General features: G+C 46.1%; 1 protein-coding gene across 1 annotated transcript in view; it reads right to left on the bottom strand.

The window, feature by feature from the left end:
* ENG (endoglin) overlaps window positions 1–23,926 on the bottom strand; it is a 47,500-nt gene that overhangs the window by 13,373 nt on the left and 10,201 nt on the right. Inside the window, exons 2-4 of the mRNA XM_006892614.1 lie at window positions 18,637–18,788; window positions 2,746–2,889; window positions 39–204 (exon numbers count right to left, since the gene is read on the bottom strand). Of these exons, the coding sequence (XP_006892676.1) occupies window positions 39–204; window positions 2,746–2,889; window positions 18,637–18,788 (462 nt within the window). The remainder of the gene's footprint in view (window positions 1–38; window positions 205–2,745; window positions 2,890–18,636; window positions 18,789–23,926) is intronic.

The raw sequence follows: 23,926 nt of genomic DNA, 5'->3' as shown, positions 1-23,926 counted from the left end.
ATTCCTTCTGAGCCCGGAGAGGCTGCGAGGAAGCTGACCTTGGCTCAGACGGAGGAGGATGCTGAGGGGGTTATTCAGCTTGGCGCTGGAGGAGATGGGGCCCTTTGTAGCTGCCCAGTCGAGGATCTGACTCTTGACAGTGAACGGTGGCAGCTGTATAGTGTTGACTTCCAGGGATTCTGGGAGGGTGACCAGATTGAGATTCTGAGGAGACATATGGAAAAGCTCAGATGCTGTTCCTGGACCTGAGTCTTTTCTGTCCCCTGTCCCAGTGGGAGGTCAGGACACGACTTGAGGAGACAGCCAGAATGGATAAGAAGTTGAAGGATGAGGATGGATGAGAAAGTCAAGGTTGAGGAGGTTGAGGCAGACAGACTTCAATCAGCTGAGAGCCCCAGCCCATCCTTTATCCTCCCAGGGCAAGATTATTCCTTCCAGACCTTCCTAGGAGTGCAGATACACATACATCCATCTGTCCACAACCTCTATTCATTCAGTCCACATTTAATGCCATCTCATGGGTAAGGTTTGTCCCTCTACATTCCAAAGACCTGTGATGGACAAGCATTACTGCACAGTGCTTGGTATGTAAAAGACACAAAAATACTTGTCTGATTATGTGCTGGCTGGGTCCAATATGTGGGATTCTGACATATCAGTATCACACACACTCTTGGCTCCTGGTGGACACTCTGTGCACATGGGAAGGAAGGGAGGAAGGAAGGAAAGGAAAGAGGAAATGGATGGATGCATCAAATGATTTAAAAACAAGGAAAGACACAGGGTATTACTTATTAAGAAATGAAGGGTGGTGAGCTCTGGTGGCCTAGTGATAAGAGGCTTCACTGCAATCCCAGAGGTGAGCGGTTCGAATCCACCGGATGCTCTGCTGGAGGAAGGACAATCTCCTCCTGTACCAGTCAGATCCAATTTGATAGTACACACACACAAACACACACATAAAAAGAAAATTTAAAAAAAGAAATGAAGGGTCCCCCTTGATGGACAAGGATGAGGGATCTGGAAAGCTCCAGCATCCCACTGCTCCCCTCACTGGTGAAATCCTAGAAGGCTTCCTGGAGGAGGTGATTGGGAAAAGCTGAAGGACTCAGATGAAGCTGTTGGGGCTACAGCTCAGGGTCTAGTTCCTTTGTGTTCTGTCCCCAAAACCAGGGACATTGAGCTGGACTAACAATAGCAATAAGGCTCCAGTCTAGGTACTAAGGCCTGTCAGATAGTGATGGTGTACAGAACACCATAGAATGGTCCACCTAAAATGGAACACCTACTTTCTCTGTAGGAATTTAACAAGAATGCAAAGTGATGAGCACTTCTCTGGTGGATGAGGAGAAACAGCCCTCAGGATGGGAAACTGAGTGGGCTGTTGTGGGGTGGTGGGCATGACCTGTGTCAACAGCCTGATCCTGTGTCCCAAGTTAGATTGTGGCTGCAAGAGGGCCCTGCCCAGGTGAGCCTGCTCAGGAAGCTTGGTCCTGAGGTGTCCCCCATCCCTTGCCCCTCCCAATCTCGTGTTTCCTACCCCCCTCTTCCCTGGCCCCTTCTGGGAGGAAGGCGCAGCTGAGGGAGCTGCCAGACACTGCTGTGACCTTCCGGCCACGACCTTCCCCCCCCAGCGGGAGTTTCATGTTTCCTGCGTCATCTCAGACCCCACAGGATTCAGATCCCCAGCCTGAACTCCAGAGAAGGGGAAGAAGGAGGAGGAAAAAATCCAGGGAGAGCAGAAGCCATGCTAAAGCTTCATCCACCCTGAAGCCTCAGTTTCCCCTCCTGAGTACCTAGCCCTGAGTCGCTTGGGACCTTCTGCCTCAAGTTTAGCTTTGACCCGTGCCCACCGTTCCAGGGGCTTTATGCAGATGTCTTGTTTGGGCATCTTTGTATCGCCTCTGCTGGCAGGCTGGATTCTTCCTGCATTCTTTTTTCTGTAGCTCTGCTGTCTCCTGCCTACCCAGCCCCATCCTCAGTCACTATGGGTCTCTCTGAGCTGTACACTGCATACCTCAGTCCCTGGCTTTCACTTTTTCCGTCTTTCTGTGTCTCGCCCCCTTGTTATTGCTTGCTCTCCTGCCCTTCCTTTCTGTTCCCTCTGCTTTCTCTGCTGTAAACAACAGCTGCTCACATCTGGGGCCACCTGGGGGACTTGGACATGAGTCATCTTCTGGGACTTCCTATCTGGAAGCAGGACAGCAGGACAGCCTGCTTGCCTCCTTCAGCACTGGGCCTCTCTGGGCCCAGCCACTGACCTCCTTGCTGGTGGAGATGACCAATACTTTAAAATCTTGTGGTGATTTTTAAAAAACAGTACAAAATAAATAACTTTCCTAATCCTACTTCTAAACTGAGCATATCAGTAGCACCTAGCTAGGTTTGCTCCCAGGCCTTTTCCATTGTACTTAATTTCCAATAATGCATATCCTTTGTAGCCTTTTTCCAAGATAGCAACAGGGCATTTTCTGGGATGTTATTGAGTCCACTTCACCTACTGGACAATAGGACAAACTGAGGCTATGAGAATGGATGAGAGTTGGCCAGAACTGCATATTGACCAGATTCCCAGCTCCTAGACCAGCTGCCCTTTTGTTTCTTACTGCTGGGCCCTGGTAAATAATATCTGAGTGATAAGAAGACATAGAGACCTGCAATGAAGCCCCTGACCTACAGAAATGGACTGCGGGGGGTCTCTCACAGCCAGCCCACTCAGCCTGAGGTGGGAGATAGCACACTCACATAGGCCAGGCGAAGGGGGATTTTCGGGGTCTCCAGCTGCAGATAGACTTTCTTGTTCACGTAGAGGACCACGAGCACCTCTTGGGGCTGGACAATGCCATTTTCCTCCGATGGCTCAAGAGTCAGCTTCAGATTTGACAGCTCCTGGGTTGGGGGTAGGGGAAAGGCAGGCACGAGGTCAAGCAGGCTTATCAGCCAGGTGTGCTGTGATGCTCACTCTTGGCTCCTGTAGCCACCCACAGGCCCTCTCCCTGCCCAGGTTGTCAAGTATACCTCCCCCATCAGTACCCAGCACAGGGCTGGCATTCCAGGTGCTCAGAATAGATTTGTTGAATGGATGATGAATGAATGAAATTTGTCTCAGCAAATCGAAAGAGATAGAAAGTGGGATAATTCCAGATTTCAACCAATGAGAATCAAAGTTTCTATTGGTGGCCTAGTGGCAAGAAGCTATGCTGCAATCCCGAAGGCAAGTGGTTTAGGTCATCAACCACTCTGCAGAAGGATGAGCAATCTCATCCTGTGTGATTAACTGCCTCTGAAAACCCATCGGTGGGTCAGCTATGGGTTGGTTCTGACTCTATAGTACACAACAACAATATCTTTACGAGGGAGCTCTGGCAGCTTAGTGGTGAGGAGGTGTACTGCCAACCTGAAGGCATGTGATTTGAATCCACCAGCTGCTCTGTAGGAGAAAGATGGACAATCTCCTCCCATGTGATTCTATAGTCTCTGAAAACCCACTTGAGGGTCAGCTATGAGTTGGTTCCAACTCATGGATACATAACAGCAATAACATATTTTTGCTAGGGAGCCATGGTGGCTTAGTAGTAAGGAGTTGCGCTGCCAACCCAAAGGCACAGGGTTCAAATCTATCAGCCACTTTGCAGGAGAAAAATGAGTCAGTTCCTACTTGGTGGTAAACAACAACAACATATATTTATATTCTTTAAAGAATTTATGTTGCAGCTGAAGCTCTGATGGTCTAGTCAGGAGGGAGTTGAGCTCCAACTCAAAGGTGAACAGTTTGAATCTGGCGGTTGCTCTGTGGGGAAAAGATGAGTAGTTTCCTCTTGTGTGATTTACAGTAGCTGAAAATCTGATGGAGGGTCTGTAGTTCCAGTTTGATGGCAATGAGCAGCATGCCCCAGTAGTGTGGTCCATAGAGAACTGTGCTGCTGACCCAAAGGCTACACATCTCTGCTGGTTCAAATCCACCAGCAGCTTCTCAGGAGAAAAAGCAGCAGTGTCCTTACATTAAGATTAATAGCTTCTGAAAGCTGAAGGAGAGTCACCATGTGTAGGAACTAACTCAACAACAGTGCATTTCTGAATATTTTTATAAGGCAAGGAGTTGTGCTGTCAACTCAAAGGTAAAAGGTCACCAGCTGGAGAAAGATGAGAAATCTCCCTCCATGTGATGTGTAGCCTCTGCAAACCTGCTGGAGGGTCAGCTATGAAGCGATTCTGACTTCTTCATAAGTAACTGCAATATATCCTTCCTGAATCGGTGAACAACTCTGTAGCAGAGTACCCTGGGCTGTTCCTAGATCTCTGTCCAGCATTAGTGAGTCAATGACCTCTTCCCACTCACCCCTCTCCCCCTTTCAGGCTGCCCCCTCCACAACTCCCCTCCCAGCCACACCAGGCATTCACAAATACTCTGCCAGTTTTCAGTATTTCTGTTTACCTTACTCTTTTAAAGAACTAAAATGCACATATTTTTGTTGGCACAATATCATTATTTTGATGTTTTATAAGAATACAAAGTTGAAACAATTTCCGAGTTGTGTCCACTGTGTTAAATTTTTATTTCTTTGATCAGTGATGGCTTATGGGCTAAATTGCGTTCTTCAAAAAGATGTTGATGTAAAAAGAAAAAGAAAAAGATGTTGATGTCCTCACCCCTAATACCTGTGAATGCAACCTTTTTTGGAAATGAGACTTTCGAAGATGTTATCAGTCAGCATGAGGTCATACTGGAGTAGGACGGGTCCTAACCCAGACCTTCTAAAAGAGAAGAGATTCAGAGTGAGACAGAGGAAGGATGGCTCTGTGACAAGGAAGCTTGCATAGAGTTATGCAACAGCTTTAAGGCCTATGATGACCAGAAGCTGGAAACTTGGAGGAAACATGCCCTACCAAATGCTAATTTGAGTATCTGGCCTCCAGAATATTGAGACATTGTCATAAGTTCCCAGGGAGCTTATGAGGAGTTGCACTGCCAACTCCTGGTAGCTGAGTGGTAAAGAGCTGTGCTGCAATCCCCAAGACACAGTCCGGTGGTGGTGGTGGTGGTGGTGGTGTGTGTGCTGTCAAGTGTGAGGTAGGTATTATTGTTATTTATTACTCTCATAATAAGAAAATTGAGACACAGGGGCTTAAGTCATTTGTCCATGATCACACAGCAGGTAAGTGCAAAACTGGGATCTGAATCAGGGCAAGACTCTGCTCTTATCCACTATCCAGTCCTGTCACATTTTTTTATGCCTCTTTATTCTTGGAAGGAAAAAAACCCCCAAAAAACAAAAAACCAACACAGCAATCCACAAGGCAAAGCTTCTACTGAAAAATTACTCCTTATCATTTCATTGTGCTTAGAACCACAGTCAACACCCTTGGTACCTGCAGTTGGGAGATCAGGAAATGTATTGCATTGAGAAAACCCGCAGTCTAGGATCTCTCCAAATTACTGAAGAGCAAGAATGTCAGTTTGAAGAGTAATGTGCTCCTAGTGCAGGCCATGGTCCTTTCGATCATTTGCTATGCATCTGAAAGCTGGCAGTGAGTAAGGATGATGGAGGAATTAATGCCTTTGAGCTGTGGTGCTGAAGAACAGTGTTTAATATCCTATGGACTAATAAAACGGATATGTGTTGGGGAAGAACACACATAAAAGAACAAACAGATATGTTTTGGAGAAGATGCAACCAGATTGCTTTCTTTTTTTAAAAAAAACCCCACACTTTTGTTTTATTATTATTGTGTGTGTGTACCATCAAATCAGATCTGACTGGTACAGGAGGAGATTGTCCCTCCTTCTCCAGCAGAGCATCTGGTGGATTTGAATCTTGTACCTCTGGTATTGCAGAGCAGCTTCTTGACACTAGGCCATGAGAGCTCCCCTCAGATTTCTTCTTGGAATCAAAGATGACAAGGCTTTGTCTCACATGCTTTGGACTTATGCTAATAGATGCTATTCTTTGGAAAGGTGGAAAGTGGATGAAAAAGAGGAAGACCCTCAACTGGGTGGATTGACAGAATGACTTCAGCAAAGGGCTCAAGTAGGTCAGAGATGATGAGGATGGCACAGGATAGGGCAGCATTTATATCTATTGTTCATAGGGTCACTATGAGTCATGCTCGACTTGACAGAACCTAACAACAAAGTACTGAAAAAGGAGTTTTAGCAATGCTTTCATTAAGCAATCAGCTGCTGACAAAAAGGTTGGTAGTTCAAACCCTCCAGCCACCCTTCTGGAGAAAGCTGTGGTGGTTGGCGTCTGTAAAACTTTGGAAACTCTCTAAGACAGTTCTATTCCATCCTCTAGAATCAGTATGACTTGGAATCAACTTACTAGCAACACGTTTAGTTTGGGGTGGTTTGTTTTTTGGTTGGGGGTTTTTTTGGTGTGTGGGGGGGTTTTTTTCCAGTTTGGGGTTTTTATCTATGCAAAAGGAGCCCTAGTTAAGCACTTAGCTGCTAACCAAAAGATCAGCAGTTTGAACCTACCAACAATTGTGCAGGAGAAAATACTTGGCTATCCCAGGAAGATAAATTACAGCCTAGAAGCCCTACGAGCTGCTCCACTCTGCCCTGTAAGGTCATCTTAAACTGGAATTCACTCAGAGGCACACAATAACAAAGATTTTCTTTTTTAAAAAACCATAGTGCAAAGCTTTAATAATTATTTACAATATTGGAGCCAGTTAAACATAGAAGCCAGGATAAAAGAATGGAAAAAAAAATGCAAGTACACAAACTTACTAAAATGACATTCCCAGAATATTTGATAGCTAAAATTTACCAAGGCATCATACATATTTCCTCTGCTGTTATAAATATATATGTCACACAAAAGAAAAAGGAAGAGTACTTTCCAAAGCATTCTATTATGGTTGTAAAAGTCTAAAATGATGGAATACAAAAACAGATCAAGAAGTTTACGGGGGGACTTTAGAACCTGTCCAGCAAGCATCTAGATTGAGCCTCCAGAACTCTTAGCCCTGGGTACCTGAGGACATAGACAAATGGAAACTTTACTGAAACACAACAACAAACTGAAATATAAGTCCTAGCTGCTGGCAAACAAAAGCTTGCAGCTCTAACAAAGAAACCAAAAGTTAATTCAAACACTCTCCTTCAAAGTTACCAAAAAGGAGAGGGATACTTAAGGGTGAAGACACTAGTGGAAAATTTTTTACATTTTCACTTCTAATCACTATTTCCCCACTTAGCGTCACAGAGCCGGAGCTCGACTCCCAGCTGCTGGAAAAATCTGCTCAGAAATATTTCCATTACTCAGTAATGATACCATATCACTGTTTTTAATTTTGCTCTTTAAAAATAAACAAATAAATTTATTTCATTTTTCAGTATTTTCCAAATAATTTTCCACTTGCTTATTTTTCAAGAATTATTGGAATATATTTTAATGGTCATTTCTAGTAGAATGATATGTTTAAATTTTATGTTTGTGTAAGTCACATTTTATAATGCATTTCTAAATTGTTATTCTTGTTGTTGTGTACCGTTTAGTCGGAACCGACCCATAGCTGACCCTTTGGTGGGTTTTCAGAGGCAGTTAATCACAAAGGAGGAAATTGCCCATCCCTCTTCCATGGAGCATCTAGTGTATTTGAACCGCGTACCTGTGGATTTGCAGTGTAGCTTCTTGCCACTGGGCCACCAGTATGGTTTTTAAAATACATGATTTTTGTCAATTCTTCTTTAAGATATGTAGGGGTTTTTTGAGTCATTGTTAGGTGTCATGGAGTTGATTTTAACTCCTAGTGACTCCATTTGACAGAGTAGAATTGTCCCATAAGTTTTTCTAGGCCGTAATCTTGACAGGGAGCTCTGGTAGATGGTCCATAGGGAGCTATGCTGATAACTCAAAGGCTACAACTCTCTGATGGTTCCAAAACTACAGTGGCTCTGCAGGAGAAAGATGGGAAGTCTCCTTCAAGCAAGTCACAGCTTTGGTAACCTAATGAGATGGTTCTGAGTCGATGGTAAAGGAGAGAGAAACTTTAGAGGAGCAGATCACATGGTCTTTCTTCAACTGAGCAACTGAGTGGACTTGATTGACCAACTTGGCTTCACTTAGTCAATATCCCATCAGGGATCTTTTTATGTGTTTTAATCACTTATAAAATTTAAATCTTAAATTTAATATCAATGGTAAAATATGGAATAAATACACAAATACCAGAATTGATGTTCTGTTCCAGGACTATGACCACTATTTGGGAATAACTGGAACAAATTGAGGTCCACTTTGGTGTAGAATGGAAAGGCCCAGCCACAGTCCATCTGCCAGAATCTTTTAGACCAAACCCACCCATTCTCATTACCCTTACTGAGTATGCACTATTATCTAGAACCGTGGGAAAGAACTGTTTTTGCAAGTAAAAAATAATCTGATGTGGTTTTCCAACTCGCTGAATCTACTACAAACAGCTTAACTGTATATTTTAAGTGGTGAATTTTATCTCAATAAACCCACTTAAGAAACAAGGGCAATAATCAACAAATGCTGGCAAGGTTGTGAAGAGACTGGAATTCTTATTCACTGCTGGTGGAATGTAAAATGGTGCAACTACTGTGGAAGGGAGTCTGGCACTTTCTCAAAAAGTTGAAAATAGAAATACCATTTGACCTAGCAATTCCACTACTGGAAATCTACCCTAAAGAAACCAGATCCATGACTCAAACAAATGTATGCACACCCATGTTTATTGCTGCATTATTCACAATAGCAAAGAGATGGAAGCAACCCAAGTGCCCATCAACAAATGAATGGACAGAAAAACTATGGTACATTTACACAATGGAATATCATGCAGCATTGAAAGACAACAAACTCATAAAACATTATATAACATGGGTAAGCCTGGAGGACATTATGCTGAGTGAAATATTTCAGTGACAAAGGGACAAATGCTGCATAACACTGCTATAAAACAGGATTGACATGGGAGGGGAGACAGGCAGGGAGAGAATGGGGAAAGGGTGGATAAATAATAAACAATGTATTGGAACAGATGAGGGAAAGAACTGTCCGAAAGGACTGTATGATTAAATGTTATACGTGTCATAACAATCTGGAATAAGAGGTGGATTACAAAATGGACTAAGGGAGTGGGAAAGGAAAGAGGAAAAAGGAAGATCTCCAACAATGAATAAATAAGACAAGAAAGAAAAAGAAACAATTGAACATTAATAACTTCACATAAGTCCACTTTCCTCTTGTTTGGCCCTATTTGAGCATGTCACGTGCATTGTTTCAGTAAAGCAAGAAGTTATTCTTCCATTTTACAGATGCAAAAATTGAGGCTCAATGAGGGTAAAGTTAGGACGTCAGTGTCTATCCATCTGGTACCAGAGTGGAGTCACCTCAGGGTGGCTTGTCTGGACCATGTGTATTATCCCAGACCAAGGTCTGACCCAGGAGTTTATCTCTGTCAAATTATGAATTTGACCCCAGATGGATCCAGAATGAACTCAAGGCCTGTACAAGAAAGAAACGGGCCCTATGGTTGGTGCTCAGGCCACACAAGGAGAGTCATCCACTGCCACTTGGTGGAGACATATGGGCTCAGAGAGCTGCAGGAATCAGAAGAGAGCCAGCTGGGTACTGAGCTGTGAGGGATGAAGCCTGCAACTGTTCTGGTCCGACTACTGCTCTGCAAGAGTTCTCAGTGCCTCAGTTTCCACATCTGTGAAATGGGAATAACACAGGATCTGGAACCAGTTCCAGGTAAGGGTTACAAGGGATGGTGGGGAGCGAAAGTCAGTCCCTACTCAGACTAGGGTGGAAGGATTATGAGGTTAGACCTTCAGGATATTTGTCATAACCCCCAGCTCCCAGTTCTTTCCTCTAGGCTCACAAAGTAAACCCATTACTCAGTGTTACTAAGCCTCTTCCCAGAGTTGAGAGTTGCGGTAGGGGTGGGGGTGCTGAAGTCCAAGAAGGGTATTTCCCGGCCAGGGTTACACAGCACGTGAGAACTTGAACACTCAGGAAAGCTGGAAAACTGGGCTCCGAGCTCTTGGGGATAGCCGAAGGCCGGCCAGTTACCAGAAAAACAACACTCAGGGTTTCCACAGCAAATATTTCCATCCCTATGGCCCTGACTCATGCCTGCTTCCTTCTCACTAACCGTGGGGCCCAAAGGCAACGTGCCCCATCTCCAAGCTTCCAGTCTTCTGAATGAGATCCTGGAAGTTCTAAGAACTCGACAGAGGTGGCCCGGACGGCCAGCCCCTTGCCCCAAGCCTGGCTGGAGGCGTGGGCCTGCACTAGTTCCCCCCCAGGTGGGTGGGCGGGAGTCAGAGTTTCTATTTTGGTTCCACAGTGTTCCACAAATGCCATTGTTGGCCAAGCAGTCAGTGGCGGGAAGGGGGGATTTCGGCGAGGAGGCCCTGAGTACTAGTTGCCACTTATAGAAAGTTGCTTCCAGCAATTCTTCTATGAGTGGAGCCTCGGGGCTGCCTGCTGCCCCCACCCTCCCAGGGCCAGACACGAGTCGGCCAGATTGGAGCCAGCAGTCCCTCTGTCCACCCAGAAGATGCAGATACTGCAAATGGCAAGATGGCAGCGAAAGGGGGTCAAAGCCAGGCTGATCTGAGTAGAAGTCCAAGCTAAGGCTGGGCTCTACGAGGAGAATTGTGGCATCAGGATTGGTGGAAGATTTATTAACAATCTGCGTTATGCAGATGACACAACCCTGCTTGCTGAAACGGAAGAGGACCTCATGCACTTGCTGCAGAGGGTCAAGGACTGCAGCCTTCAGTATGGACTGAGGCTCAATGTCAAGAAGACAAAGATTCTCACCACTGGACCAATTGGTAGCATCAGGATGGATTGAGATTGTTCACAGCTTCAGTTTGCTCGGCTCCACGGTCAACACTCTTGGCACCAGCAGTCAGGAAATCAAAAAACGTATTGCGATGGGAAAGTCTGCTGTTAATGACCTCTCTAAAGTACTCAGGAGCAATGGTGTCTCTCTGGAGACTAAGGTGTGCCTGATACAGGCCATGGTCTTTGCAATCACTTGTTATGCATCAGAGAGTTGGACAATGACTAGGGAGGACAGAAGGAGAATTGATGCCTTTGAGCTGTGGTGCTGGAGAAGAGTATTGAATATACCATGGACTGCCAAGAAAACAAAGAGATTCATCCTGGAGAGGGTTAAACCAAGCTACTCCTTGGAGGCAAGGATTCTGGGGCTTCGTCTGACATACTTTGGGCATGTTGCAAGGAGGGACAGTTCCTTGGAGAGGGACATCATGCTTGAGAGGGTGGAGAGATGGCACAAGAGGGGAAGACCCTCTATGAGATGGATTGACTCAGTGACTGGGGTAATCGGGATGGGTGTGTCAGAGGCAGTGCGATTGGCACAGGATAGAGCAGGGTTTAGGGCTGTTGTACATAGGGTCGCTGTGAGTTGCAAATGACTCGACGGCACATAACAACAACAACAACAACCACTCTGACCCCATGTGGTCATCTCCCCTTCCTGGGCCTCAGTCTTCCCATCTGGAAAATGGGTTGAGCTAGCGGTGGGTTATCCAATAAGAAAGGTAAGCACAGGTTAAGCTCAGCCAGCCTGGGTCTACCGTAGGCTGCCCTACAGATTTACTAATCTGCAGTGAATAATGTTGTGCTTGTGTTTATCTTGTTTACTGTCTACTCTGTTCCTGCTAAACTCAAAACTCACTGCCATTGAATCAGAACATAGCTCCCTTCCAGCTCGTTTTCAGAGGAGACTTCCCATCCTTCTCCTGCACCTGATGGATTTGAACCACCTGCCTCTGGATTGTCAGCACAACTCCTTATTCATTTGGCTGTCAGGGACTGCAACTCTGAAAAGAGGTGGAGGTGGCTTTTTTTTTCTACTGTGAGAAGGAGAGACAGATGCCAGCCTTACCTAGAAGCAGACTCTTTGATGGGGTGGAAAAATATTAAAATGTCCACTATAACCCATGCCTACCTTGCTTATTGGACAATTTTACATTAGGCTGAGTAATTTGTTCACCTCAAGGAGTTGCAAAGATTCATTGAGATTCTGCTCAGAAAGCAGGTTGTCCAGTGCCCTGCTGAATATGTGGTAGAGTAACTCAGCTTGTGCTCCCTCTGACTCCCTCCTTGCCCATGTGCCAAGGTTCAGGAGATGAGGAGGGCTGGCATCAGAGCTGGGCAGCAGCTTGGGTTTTAACAAGGGCATGTCTCACTGTGGATCCTCTCTGGCCTCTTTCTATGCAGGGTAGAGTTAAGCCCAGCAATATTCTATAATTATGTGCCTCTGTGGCCCATCCTACGGAGCTTGGGTGGCCTAGTGAGTAAGGAGTGGCACTGCCAACCCAAAAGCAGGTGGTTCAAATCCATCAGGAGAAAGATGAGCAATCTTCTCCTATGTCATTTATAGCCTCTGAAAACCCGCTGGAGGATCAGCTATAATCAGTTCTGATTCAATGGTAATAAGTTTGAGAGGTTTTTCCTGAGTGCCTCATCCTGCCTCCTAGTATTTGGCATTTGAAAGTTCTGTTCTCCAGGCAACTGGCCATAAGCTGAACCCCTAGAACTCCTGTGAGCTTTCCCCATGTGAGGATACTACTATTGACTATAGTCAACCACCCTAATCCTGAACTCATTCGCCCACCTTACAGGCCAGCACTGGACCCAGCTCGAGGCTTCTGTGTCCTGAGAGGAATCAAGAGAAGCCATATTCTATTCTGTAGGAGCTTGACAAAGGACAAGACTAACACTTCCAGACAATAAAGGTGAACAGCAAGTGAGACACAAAGCCTTGCAACAATCAATCAGCAAATGCTCACATGCATGGACATGTCTTCCTCCCTCTTTCCATCCATTACTCATCCATTCATCCGTCCTCTCAAATATTGACTCCTGTGCTGGTGCTGAGTGGGACACTGGGTTTACAGCAGTGACTAAGGCAGACAGAACCCACGCCCAGCCTATGGAACATCTATCTGTGCCTGTAAGGCCTGGGACAAGATTACACAAGGCAAACTCTGGTCCCCAGCCTGCCCCTTTCCCTTCTCCTTGGTTGTGACAGTACAACAAGGGCCTTCTGACCATCCAGCCCGTCTACCCAAGTTCTGTCCTACCCACCCACAAATAGCCCTTCACCATCTAGGCCTGTGGGTGGTCCCTACAGAAGTGCAGCCCTAGAGGATGGGAAGGAAAGAGGCTCTCCAGCCCTGGAAGGGGGCTCAATGCCATTTGGGTGAAGAATTAATTTGGGTCTGGGTACTCGGAGAGGTCCCTGAGTTGCATGATCAGACTGCACTCATGTCTGAACCTGAAGGGTGGCATTTAAAAATGATCCAGCAGCTCTGTGTGAGAAAGGCCCAGTAACCTGTTTCCATAAAGATTATGGCTGAGAAACCCAGTGGTTCAGCTGTGTAACATATGGTGACACTATGGGTCAAAGCTGATGGGGTTCTGTTTGTTTTAGTGCCCAGAGCAGACTCAAAAGTGGGGCAATGTAGGTTCTGAGTGAGATAGCCTCACTGGTCTAGCAGATTGCTTGTCCAGGCATGTAACTGAAAGAGGGCAAGAGAGGGGTCAACTTGGCCAGATCTGAGGGCTGCCCTGCTCCTCACAGCCCCTCACAGTTCCCTGAATAGGTCTTGGGGAACTGGGGCTCATCATAACTCCTCTGCCTGCCCAGGCCGACTTCTTGTCCCTCTGACCAGCAGCTGGTCAATCCTAAGGTCAGGCAGGCTCTGCCTGGTGGGCAGGTTCTCTCTGGATTCCTCTAAATTTCCCAATTAGTGCGCTGATTCAGCAGTTGCCTCAGCTCTGCCCCAGCCTGACTGCTCAGGGTTTTGCCAGGAGGCGGAAGATCAGAGCAGTCAGCATAACGGGAACCGTCAAGACACCCGGCCAGTTTCCTGTCTCTGTGGGTCAGGATATGACCCTAGGCCTCCTCCCAGAATCCAGACTCCGGCCTGCCCTTTGGGGACCCAGTGAGTTAGAGCCCTTGCCCAGAGGCCCCCTCTTCTGTCTGCAGACCTCCCCAACACACACATGACACTGAATCTCTCTTGCCTGAAGTTCTTTTTTTTTTCTATATTTTATTAATTTTCATAAACATTTACAGAGATTTTGTGTTTCCATTCATTCATTGTTGCACTATTCTCTCTACCCTCCTCCCAGTTTGTTCTTGTCCAAATGCCACAGTGCTTGTCAAAGCCAGTTCTGATTAATCTTCTTTGTCAGTGTGTCCTTTGCCATTCCCTATCACTCCTCCCTGAGAGAGACTTCACCCTGAGTCATAAGGAAAAGGGGATGGCGTATTCTCTTAGCTACTTCCTGCTGAAAAGGGACGCTGTGCCCGAAGTTCTTGATGGCTGCAGCTCAGCTCTTCTGCCACCTACTCACAGGAAGTTGGAGGATTTGAGGTCATGCAAAGATGGATGGGAAAGCTATTTCTCAGTTGCCAAGGTTTGAAGAAAGCAGCCATAGGTCGAAATGCTGTGCCAGCAACCCCACTATCCACACAAAACACACACACACACACACATGCTGCCCCCTCAGCCAATCCCTGCTTCCTACTGCTAGGTCTCTGCTCATGCCATCCCCTCTGCTTGGAATACCCTGGATCCCTTCTAGGTGCAGCTGGACACTGAGGGGCTTTCCCCTCATACTCCCTTCCCTCTACACTCAGTGTCTGCTCCCCCACTCTAGACCCCCAGTTGCTGGTTCCACCACTCTACACCAGCACTGTCAGTGGCTTGAGACAAGGCCCTCAGGCTCTTTTCTCTGCATCCTCAGCATCCAACACTGACAAGACACAGAGCAGGTCTATCTTGAGGGGGACTCTTGGGCTGAGACTCTGTTCTTGAGGCTGTCTGGAGATGAAGGCACCTCTCAGGAAAAGATGGAGTCCTCAGTGGTTAAAGGAGCAGGCAGGGATAGGTGGGACCCCAGGCTCAGACCTCAGGGCAGGAGGCCAGAAGCAACTGGGAGGCCTAGCCTAGCTCTTTCTCGCACAAAAACTTCCAGTAGGCAGTCAACGTCATGGCTAGGCCTCAGTCGGCCCCTCTGAAAATGGCTTCACAGCCCTCACCTCACTCACATAGTAGTGATTCTCTTTAAGCACCAAATCCCTCACCCAAAGTGAATATGCTTGTTGTTGATGATTGTCATCGAGTTGAGCATGACTCGTAGTTGGCCCTATGAGTTAAAGGTCTGAAGCCTTTCTATAACTATTGTCATTTCTCTGAGGCTGCTTAGTAAGCTGTAAAATGAGGGAACTGATGGGTGCAAAATGGAACCCAACGAAAAGAAGTACATAACAAAAGCAGCTTCCATGTTTTGAATGACAGCCATTCCGAGCTTTCAGTGTTTGCCTGTATTACTGCGCTGGAAGAAGCCTGGTTAAGTGTTGGGCTGAGAACCAAAAAGTCAGCAGTTCAGACCCACCAGGGGAGAAAGATGAAGTAGTCTTCTTCTGTCAGCCTCTGAAATGACTGGATGGCAGTGAGCTTGGTTTTACTATCTCATTAAGATCTCACAATCCCAGCAAGCAGGATCTGTTTTCATCCCCATTTTCCTGACATAAAAACCAAGGCTCAGCAAGGTGACACAAGCAGTAAGTCATTCACTCACTTGCTGCCAGTAGGCCAGTTCTAATTCACAGTGAACCCCCGTAGAGTTTCCAAGGTTGTAAAATGTGAAGGGAAGAGACTGCCCATCCGGCTGATGGATTCACATGGTGGGAGACCATAGCTTTTGAATCAGCAGCATAATTTGCTACACATCACACCACCAGAGCTCCTTAGCCAGTAAGTTGTTGTTGTTATGTGTCATCTAGTCACCTGCGACTCATAGCGACCCTATGTATAACAGCTCTGGACCCTGCCCTGTCCTGAGCCAGTTTCACTATCTCTAACACACCCACCCCCATTACCCCAATCACTGTGTCAATCCATTTCATCTAGGGTCTTCCTCTCCTGCTGTGTCCCTCTACCCTTCTGAGAATGATGTCCTTTTCCAAGGACTAGTCCCTCCTGGTCACGTGCTCAAAATTTGTGAAATGGAGCTTCAAAACCCTTGCCTCCAAGATGTAGCCTGGTTTCATCCTCTCTAGGACAGACCTGTTAGTTCTCTTGGTGATCCATACTCTTGATGATCAATACTCAAGCACCACAACTCAAAGGCATCAATTCTTCTGTCATCCTTGGTCATTGTCCAGCTCTTTGATACATAGCAAGGGGTGGGCCCAAAATCCAAATGAAGGCTTGTCTGGTTCTAAATTCCCCACCAAGATCATAAAGCAGTGTACACAGTAAGCATTCATAGGTCAAGAACCATCTGTTTAGCATATTCTAGCCAGTGGGCAAGATTAAGATACTCTGATTACTAGGTGTGTCCAAGAAACATGTCTCTTGGGGAGTGGACAGGAGCAGATGTTAGGTGGGCATCCTAGTGACAAATGAGGACTGGCATTTCCTGAACCTCAGTTTTCCACACCTCTTCAGATAAATGCCCCTGAATATCCTGACATCAGAAGTCTGGCTCCTTGAATTAGAAGGTGGATATCCTGTAGACAGAGCTCTCTGAAAAAGGAAGAGGGTGGCACAGAGATTCGAGGGCCATGGGCTCCAGGACTCTTGGAATAAGGCATGAGGTATGCTGATGTCAAATGTGTGTGATACCCTGTATAAAGGCATTCTACTCTGATCAAAATTGTAGAAATGAGGCAGAGAATTTCACATTCTCACAGAATCCAGACTTTCTGGAGCTACTGAGGCTGGACAAACTCCTCAAACTACTGCCCAGAAAGAATTATTAAACCAAAAACATCCCTTGAGGTCTTCAAGTCAAACAATAGTTTAATTTAAACAGTAAAAAAAAATATCTGCCGTGCACAAAGTATTATTTTAAAGAAATATGTATATGGGGTCAGATTAACAACAGAAACGTGCAGGATTAAATAGGAAATTTAGGAAAACAGTGAATGTAAATTAGTGGAGGAGGAACAACTCTGGAAAGAAGGGTAAGAAAGGTTGTACAATTTTCACAGTAACTGACTCCAGTGAGTTGTCCATGTAGGAAATGTTAGATGGTACACATTCTACTGTGTTTATTTGCAACCACAAAAAACCAAAATTATTTAAAAATTAGATGTGGCACTCTGTCATGACCCTGCTTAAAGTCCTCCAAGAACTGACCCTGCTATCAGATAAAGCCCAAGCTCCTTAAAATGGCACTGGGGGCCTTTCCCATCTCTCTAGTTCGTGAGGGAACTGTGGCTTGGCCCCATGGAGGCCCATTCCTTCTGCCTGCACTACACTGTCTGCTCTTCCCCATGGCCATCTTCTCTGGGTAAGCTCTTGGCTGTCATTCTGGGTGTTGCTTGCAATGGAAAGCTCTGCCTAATCTCAAAAAAAGTGGAGTGCCCTGTTCGCCAGAACCATCACCAATCACCTGAATCTGAGCAACCTACACACCTGTATCCCATAGACCTGGGTGCTCATTAAGGACAGGAACCATGCTGATAAGGCATAAGTCACAGTGAGGCCAAATGTGATACTCTACAGAGAAGAATCCTGATCAAAATGGGGGAAATGAGGCCGAGAATGTAAAAGTCTCATAGAATCCAGAGTTTCTGGAGTGTGGCCCAGCTGTTGAATGATTAGGATAGGGAGAACTTAGTCACCCAGAGGAGGTCCAGGGACCTGAATATCAGAAGGAAAACCAGAACTTAAAGAAGGAAATCTTATTTTTCATATTATTACCAAATTTGAAGACATTATAATGCTTGTCTACAAAAATGCACTTGGTTATCTGTGGTTAGGCACCTATCTGTGGTTGGGCAATTATGAAGGCCCACAGTCCTTATGGTAGGTGGTGGGGGTGAGGCCCCCAGATCCTGGGGGTCTGGGCACCTTCTTATTGCCCTAACATAGGACAGTTTTGAACAACTTTGAAGGCCACAAAACCATCCTGAGTCAACACCACGAAGTTGCTATCAGGACCTACGATCACATCAAGTATGACCTTCAGCCCAGGCCAGCCAGACAGCAAGTCAACCTGAAACTCTTTGCAGAGCCCAGAAACAGCCTGGCTGCGGAGTGTCCAGACTCTGGTTTGATTTCTGACCTTGGCATGTTGCTTCATCTCTCTAGGCTAGCCTCAGTTTCCTCCTCCAAAAAGTGGGTATAGTTACAGATGCTGGTCCTTGGTACACGTCAGACCCTCAGCTCCATTCCTAGCACAGTACCTAGCACATGACAGAAGCTCAGCCAAGGTCTAGTATTAAGAAAGACTGAGACAACCTGACTGGGGCTCAGCTGTGGGAGATTATTCCACAGCTGAGTCTCAACCAGCCTGGAAGCTGGAGGTGTATGAACACCTGTCAGCAGTGGCTCACCTGGTGAGCTCTGCCTCCCACCTGGCTCTGCTCCACACTCCACCTGGTTCCCAAACTCTGAGTGGACTCTTCCCACCCAGGACTTGTAAGGACACCAGAATATTGCTCCTTCATGATCCTAGGCTCTGCCCCAGAAATGCCATCCCTGTAGGCCCTACGAGACAACCACAGTCCATCCAGGTCCCACCACAGGAGGGCTTTCTTCATTCCTTGGGGGCTTCTCCAGGGCCCCACCTGACACTGTCATGGTGCACTCACCCTTTGGAACTCCAGGAAGAGCACATGAACTTCCAGAGTGGCATTGGGAACCTGGGCCACACAGCCTTCCGAGACCTGGCTCATAGTGTATGTCACCTGGCCTTTCTTAGGATCCACAGGCTGTAGGTCACAATGGACTGTTTCTGCAAGACCTGTGGAGGAAGCACAGTAAGGACCAGATAAGAATATAGTGCTGACAATTGCTTTCACTTTCTGAACATTTCTGGGCACAGGCTAAGGGCTTTGCTGAATCTTCACTGCTATTTTATGAAGTGTAAGTAGAAGTAGTTCCTGACCAAGGTGCCCTCATGGTACCATGATTATGTGCTCTTCTGCTAACTGAAAGTTAGGCAGTTGGAACCCAGGAGCCTCTGTTTGAGAGAAAGCTATGGTACCTGGAAAACCTTATGGGGCAGTTCTGCTCTGTCTTGTGGGGTCGATAAGAGTCAGAACTGATCCCACATCACACAGTAAGTGTCTCTGATTTACAAAAGGGGTCCATCTCAATGACTGTCATAAAGTTGGTTCTGACTGAAGTAAAATACCTCTTTGTTCTTTTTGTTTTCTTTTTTTTTTTACTTCTGACAATGGTTTTAATTTTTCCTCTAAAAATTACTGAAACACAAAGTTTATCTGACTTTCTTACTTTAATGATTGTCTTTGTTGCCTTTAATGGAATGTAAAAAAGGAAATGGATTTCTGTTCTTCCTTATAAGGTCTATATCAAATTAATAGTGCATATTGGTTCATTTAGTTAACATTGGTGACATTATACTTGAAACTGTATTCAAAGCTATGTAGCTAACTCCTTGTCAAATAAGCCACGGACTTATTTGCCCCATTAATCATCCAAGCTACTTTTCCTCTCCCATTTTCCAGATATACACTGTTCTAGATGCTAAGTTCTTTTTGTTTTCATTCTCACCTTTTATTATAAGGTACTTTAAAAATTCAATATGGGGGATCTTAGAAACATTATACATAAACGTCTACAAGTGAACATCAGTGAATAATAACGTCAGAAAATTACATGCTGCCATGTTGAAGGACATATAAAAAGTAAAATAAAAAATAATGGAGAATTATAGGTTGGAATCATTATAAATTGATGACTACCTATACACCTATTTTATTTTCTTTTTTTGTGTGTGTATCATCAAATCAGATCTGACTGGTACAGGAGGAGATTACCCCTCCTTCCCTAGCAGAGCATCTGGTGGATTCGAACTGCATACCTCTGGGATTGCAGTGCAGCTTCTTGCCACTTGGCCACAAGAGCTCCCTCTATATGCTCATTCTATAGATAAAGAAACTGATGTTCAGGGAGGAGAAAGACTTTACTTGCCCAGGGTCACATTGCTACTATGTATAGGATTGTTGTTATTGTTGTTGTTATGTACCATCTAGTCCCTTGTGATTCATAGAGACCCTGTGTACAACAGCTCTGAACCCTGCTCTATGCTGAGCCAAGCTTATTGTCTCTGATACACATATTCCCATTACCGCAGTCACTGAGTCAATTAATCTCAAGGGTCTTCCTCCTTGAGCTGTCCCTCCACCCTACCAAACATGATGTCTTTCCTTGAAACATGCCCAAAGTATGTCAGACGAAGCCTCAGAAACGTGCCTCCAATTATCAGATAAAATATAGAGTGTCCAGTTATACTTGAATTTCAGAGAAACAATGAGTAATTGTTTAGTACGGTACTCCTGCAGTACTTGAGCCATATTTATACTAAAATACATTCACTGTATTTTAAATTCAATCTTAAATTCAAATTTAATTACAGGGCGATCTGATGGCTGTACTGAAATATCTTGTGGGTGCTGTGATAGCTGTTCCACTAGTGTTTCAAATTCCAGAGGTGGGTCATCCATAGGAGACAGATCTTAGTAGAGCTCCCAGATTAAAATAGACTCGGAAATAGGACTGGCCATCCGCATCTGAAATAGCAGACCTGTGAAAATCCTATGAATAATAGAGGAATGTGGATATTATAGTATTAGAGGCAGAGCCCAGATTGGAAGTCCATAAAAAAAAGAAGAAACAGAAGAAAGAAGAAACAGCCACAGACATCCTTTAATAGTTGGAACACAGAATACCAGATGGATGGACATAGTGTCTGCAGCAATGGATTCAGGTGTGTCGGAGATTGTGAGGATGGCACAGGATAGGACAGGGTTCAGATATGTTGTTCATAGGGTTGCTATGAGTCGGAGTCCACTCGATGGCACCTGGTGGCGTAGTGGTAAGAATTTGCACTGCCAACCCAAAGACATGCCATTCAAATCCACAGGTTGCTCCTCAGGAGAAAGATTAGCAATTCTGTGTGGAGGGTCAGCAATGAGTCAGATTCGACTCTAAGGCACAAGGCAACACATTTCATAGGGTCATAGAGTCTCTGGGCCAGCACATAACAGCAACAACACATTTCTGTTTGTTAAATATAGCAACTCTCACTGCAAGGTGGGGCCCACAGCAAGCCCAGGCCTCCAAGCCTGGTTCCCTCCAAAGGAAGGTGGGAGTTGAGATGTGGAAACAAAGCTTCCCCTCTTGTGCCTCTGGGAGGCTGGGAAGAATGGCCTGTGGTCCGAAGAGGGTTGTCATTTCCTGTCCCCAAGAGAACAGGGTGAGCAAGAGGACAGCTCAGGTTAGGAGGGAAGCGGCCTGGACTGGGGTAGACCACAGAGTCCGCCACCCAGCAGCCGGAAACAAGTCTTGAGAGGAGGGAATGGAATTTCACCCTGACCCAGCAGAAGAGGAAGAGGAAATGAGGCCCCTACACCTCGTCCTAAGGAATGTGCAGGGGGGAGGGGGGCTCTGGAGGAGGGAAGGAGGATAGAGAAGGGGAGACTGTTTGGAAGTTTGTGTCTCCATCTTGTCGCGCTCACTTCCTGTTTTCTTGGAGATCAAAGATGGGCGTGGAGGGACTGGACTCACGTCCAACTGACGCCAGTTCAGAAGAGGGGGCAGGGAGGCGTCTTCTGAACCCTGGACTGTCTTATGCCCAATGCAGCCTTCTAATCTCCACCCTTAAAGGACCCCTAGAGGTCAGAGAAGGACATGAGATGGCTACCCCTTAATACAGCAGCAGCACCCCCTACTCCCAGCTCTATCTTAGGATGAATAAGATCAGGACCAGAGAATTTGCCCACTGTGGAAGTCCAGGCCTTAGACACTGCTTGTCTAGCTCTTCCCTGAGTGTGACAGGAACTCCAGAGAGTCAGGACAAACTATGCTGTGGTTAAAAGACCCTTGGGTGACGGGGAAATCTGAAGCAGATGATAATTATACTCATCGAGGTGCTCAGTGCACTGAGCTATTCACAGGAAAATTTTTTTTAAAACTTTTTTTATTTTGTGTGCGTGTACCGTCAAATCAGATCTGACTGGTACAGGAGGATATTGCGCCTCCTTCTCCAGCAGAGTGTTTGGTGGATTCGAACCGTGTTCCTCTGGGATTGCAGTGCAGCTTCTTGCCACTAGGCCACCAGAGCTCCCCCACAGGAAAATTATTGATGTGACAAATGTTGGTCATAGTCTTTTTTTATGAAAAAAGGAAGTAAGGTCTCTGGAATCAGATAAACTTGAGTTTGAATCTCAGGCTCAGTATTTACTGGTGATGTGACTTGGGGGAAACATTTCACTACTTTGGGCCTTCGTTTCCTCATCTGTAAAGATGGAAGAGAATTCTCACAGGTTATTGGGAGAACTCCAGCAGACAGGGCACATGACAATTTTTATAGCAATAAATATTGTATATTGCATAACAGTTAAACCCATGAGGAGTACAAACAGTGAAGGTGCCTGGCACAGAAAGGATGGAGGCCCAGATCCAGGCCGAGGCAGATCAAGAGAAAGGCCTGGCAACCTCATTCTGGAAGCCCTTTTTATAGTTCTACTGATACACATGGGGTTGACATGTGTTGGAGTCAACTCAACAGTGACTGGTTTAAAAAATATATAATTATTAAGTATTATAATTATTAAATCTACAAATCTCTTATTAGAGAGGCATCAACTGTCTTAGAGGCAGGGTCATGTGGTGAGAAGGGGAAAGGTCCTCTGGAAGGAAGAAGATCACTGTTATCTGCAGGCCAACAGACTCTGCACCACAGTAAACTCAAGGGCAGAGCCCCTCTCCAGCAGGCTTCATCCGTTTTTTTCCCCTCCAGTCTCCTCAGAACTCCCACCCTCTCCACCCCCTGTCAGGCTGTAGTCAAGTACAACCTTCTCAGTACAAACGGTGAGACTGAGGCAAAAGTCCCCCTGTGCATGGCTGACCAACCTTGCTTTGCTCCCACCTCTGGCCCGCAGATTAGCACAGTGTCTCCCTCTTTCCCTTCAAGCTCTCCCTGCCCCCTCCCCAGACTTCCAGGAACCCCAGTTCCTCCCGGATTGCCAGGGCAGCCTAGGGCCACCTCCTCCATGCCGTCAGCGGGAGAGGCCACTGGCCTGGCCATTATGTAATGATCAGATAACAGGCCAGGCTGGGAGATCAGATAAGAGGTCCATTTATTTTGGGGCCTTTTCGAATCCTGGCCGCCTCCACCCCGCAGACGAGAATGGGGAGACAGGAGGGAGTATGACGCCCGGGCCTGTCTCCTGGAGCCGGAGGCGGGCCCAGACAGAGCCGAAAACAATCCCCTGGCACCAAGGGAAATGCCGGGGCTCCAGGGACCGGGTCAGAGAGGGCGCCGATAGGGACCCGAGTGTCCAGGGCCAGAGTGAGAGACACCGGAGCCACCTGCTCCCACTGCACTGGCTCCTTGTTTTTCCTCTGCAACCCACGGACAACCCTCCCCAGGAGAATACAGTCACCTCTAGGACTTTCCAAATGACCCCCTCCAGTATCTTGGGAGGCACATATGACCAAGGTCAAACACAACAGCTCTTGAGCCAGAGGGTCTGAGTGAAATCCTGGCCATGAAGAGTTGGTTACTTTGAGCAATTGTCCAACCAGTCTCAGTTTCCCCATTTGCAAAACAGAATTGATCACAGAAGATGTTTCCCTCATGCTTACTCGGGGCCAGGCTTTATGAAATAACTCACTTCATCTTCACAGATGCCCTGTGGGGTGGATAGTATGATCTATACACCCGTGGCTTACAAAGCACAGCTCCCTATGGACTAGGCCATCAGAACGCCCTATATTTCACACACAAGGAAACCGAGTGTCGAGGAGTGTCAAAGATAGAATTGCGTCCTCCAAAAATAAATGCATGTAAAGTTATAACGCGGAAGTAGTGTAATGATCTTCTATAATTAGATAAACCAAATTGTTGTAAGA

This window comes from Elephantulus edwardii, unplaced genomic scaffold (assembly GCF_000299155.1).
Source record: "Elephantulus edwardii isolate Elephantulus edwardi_28Jun2011 unplaced genomic scaffold, EleEdw1.0 scaffold00116, whole genome shotgun sequence".
Lineage (NCBI taxonomy): Eukaryota > Metazoa > Chordata > Mammalia > Macroscelidea > Macroscelididae > Elephantulus > Elephantulus edwardii.
This window is presented reverse-complemented; position numbering and strand designations above follow the sequence as displayed.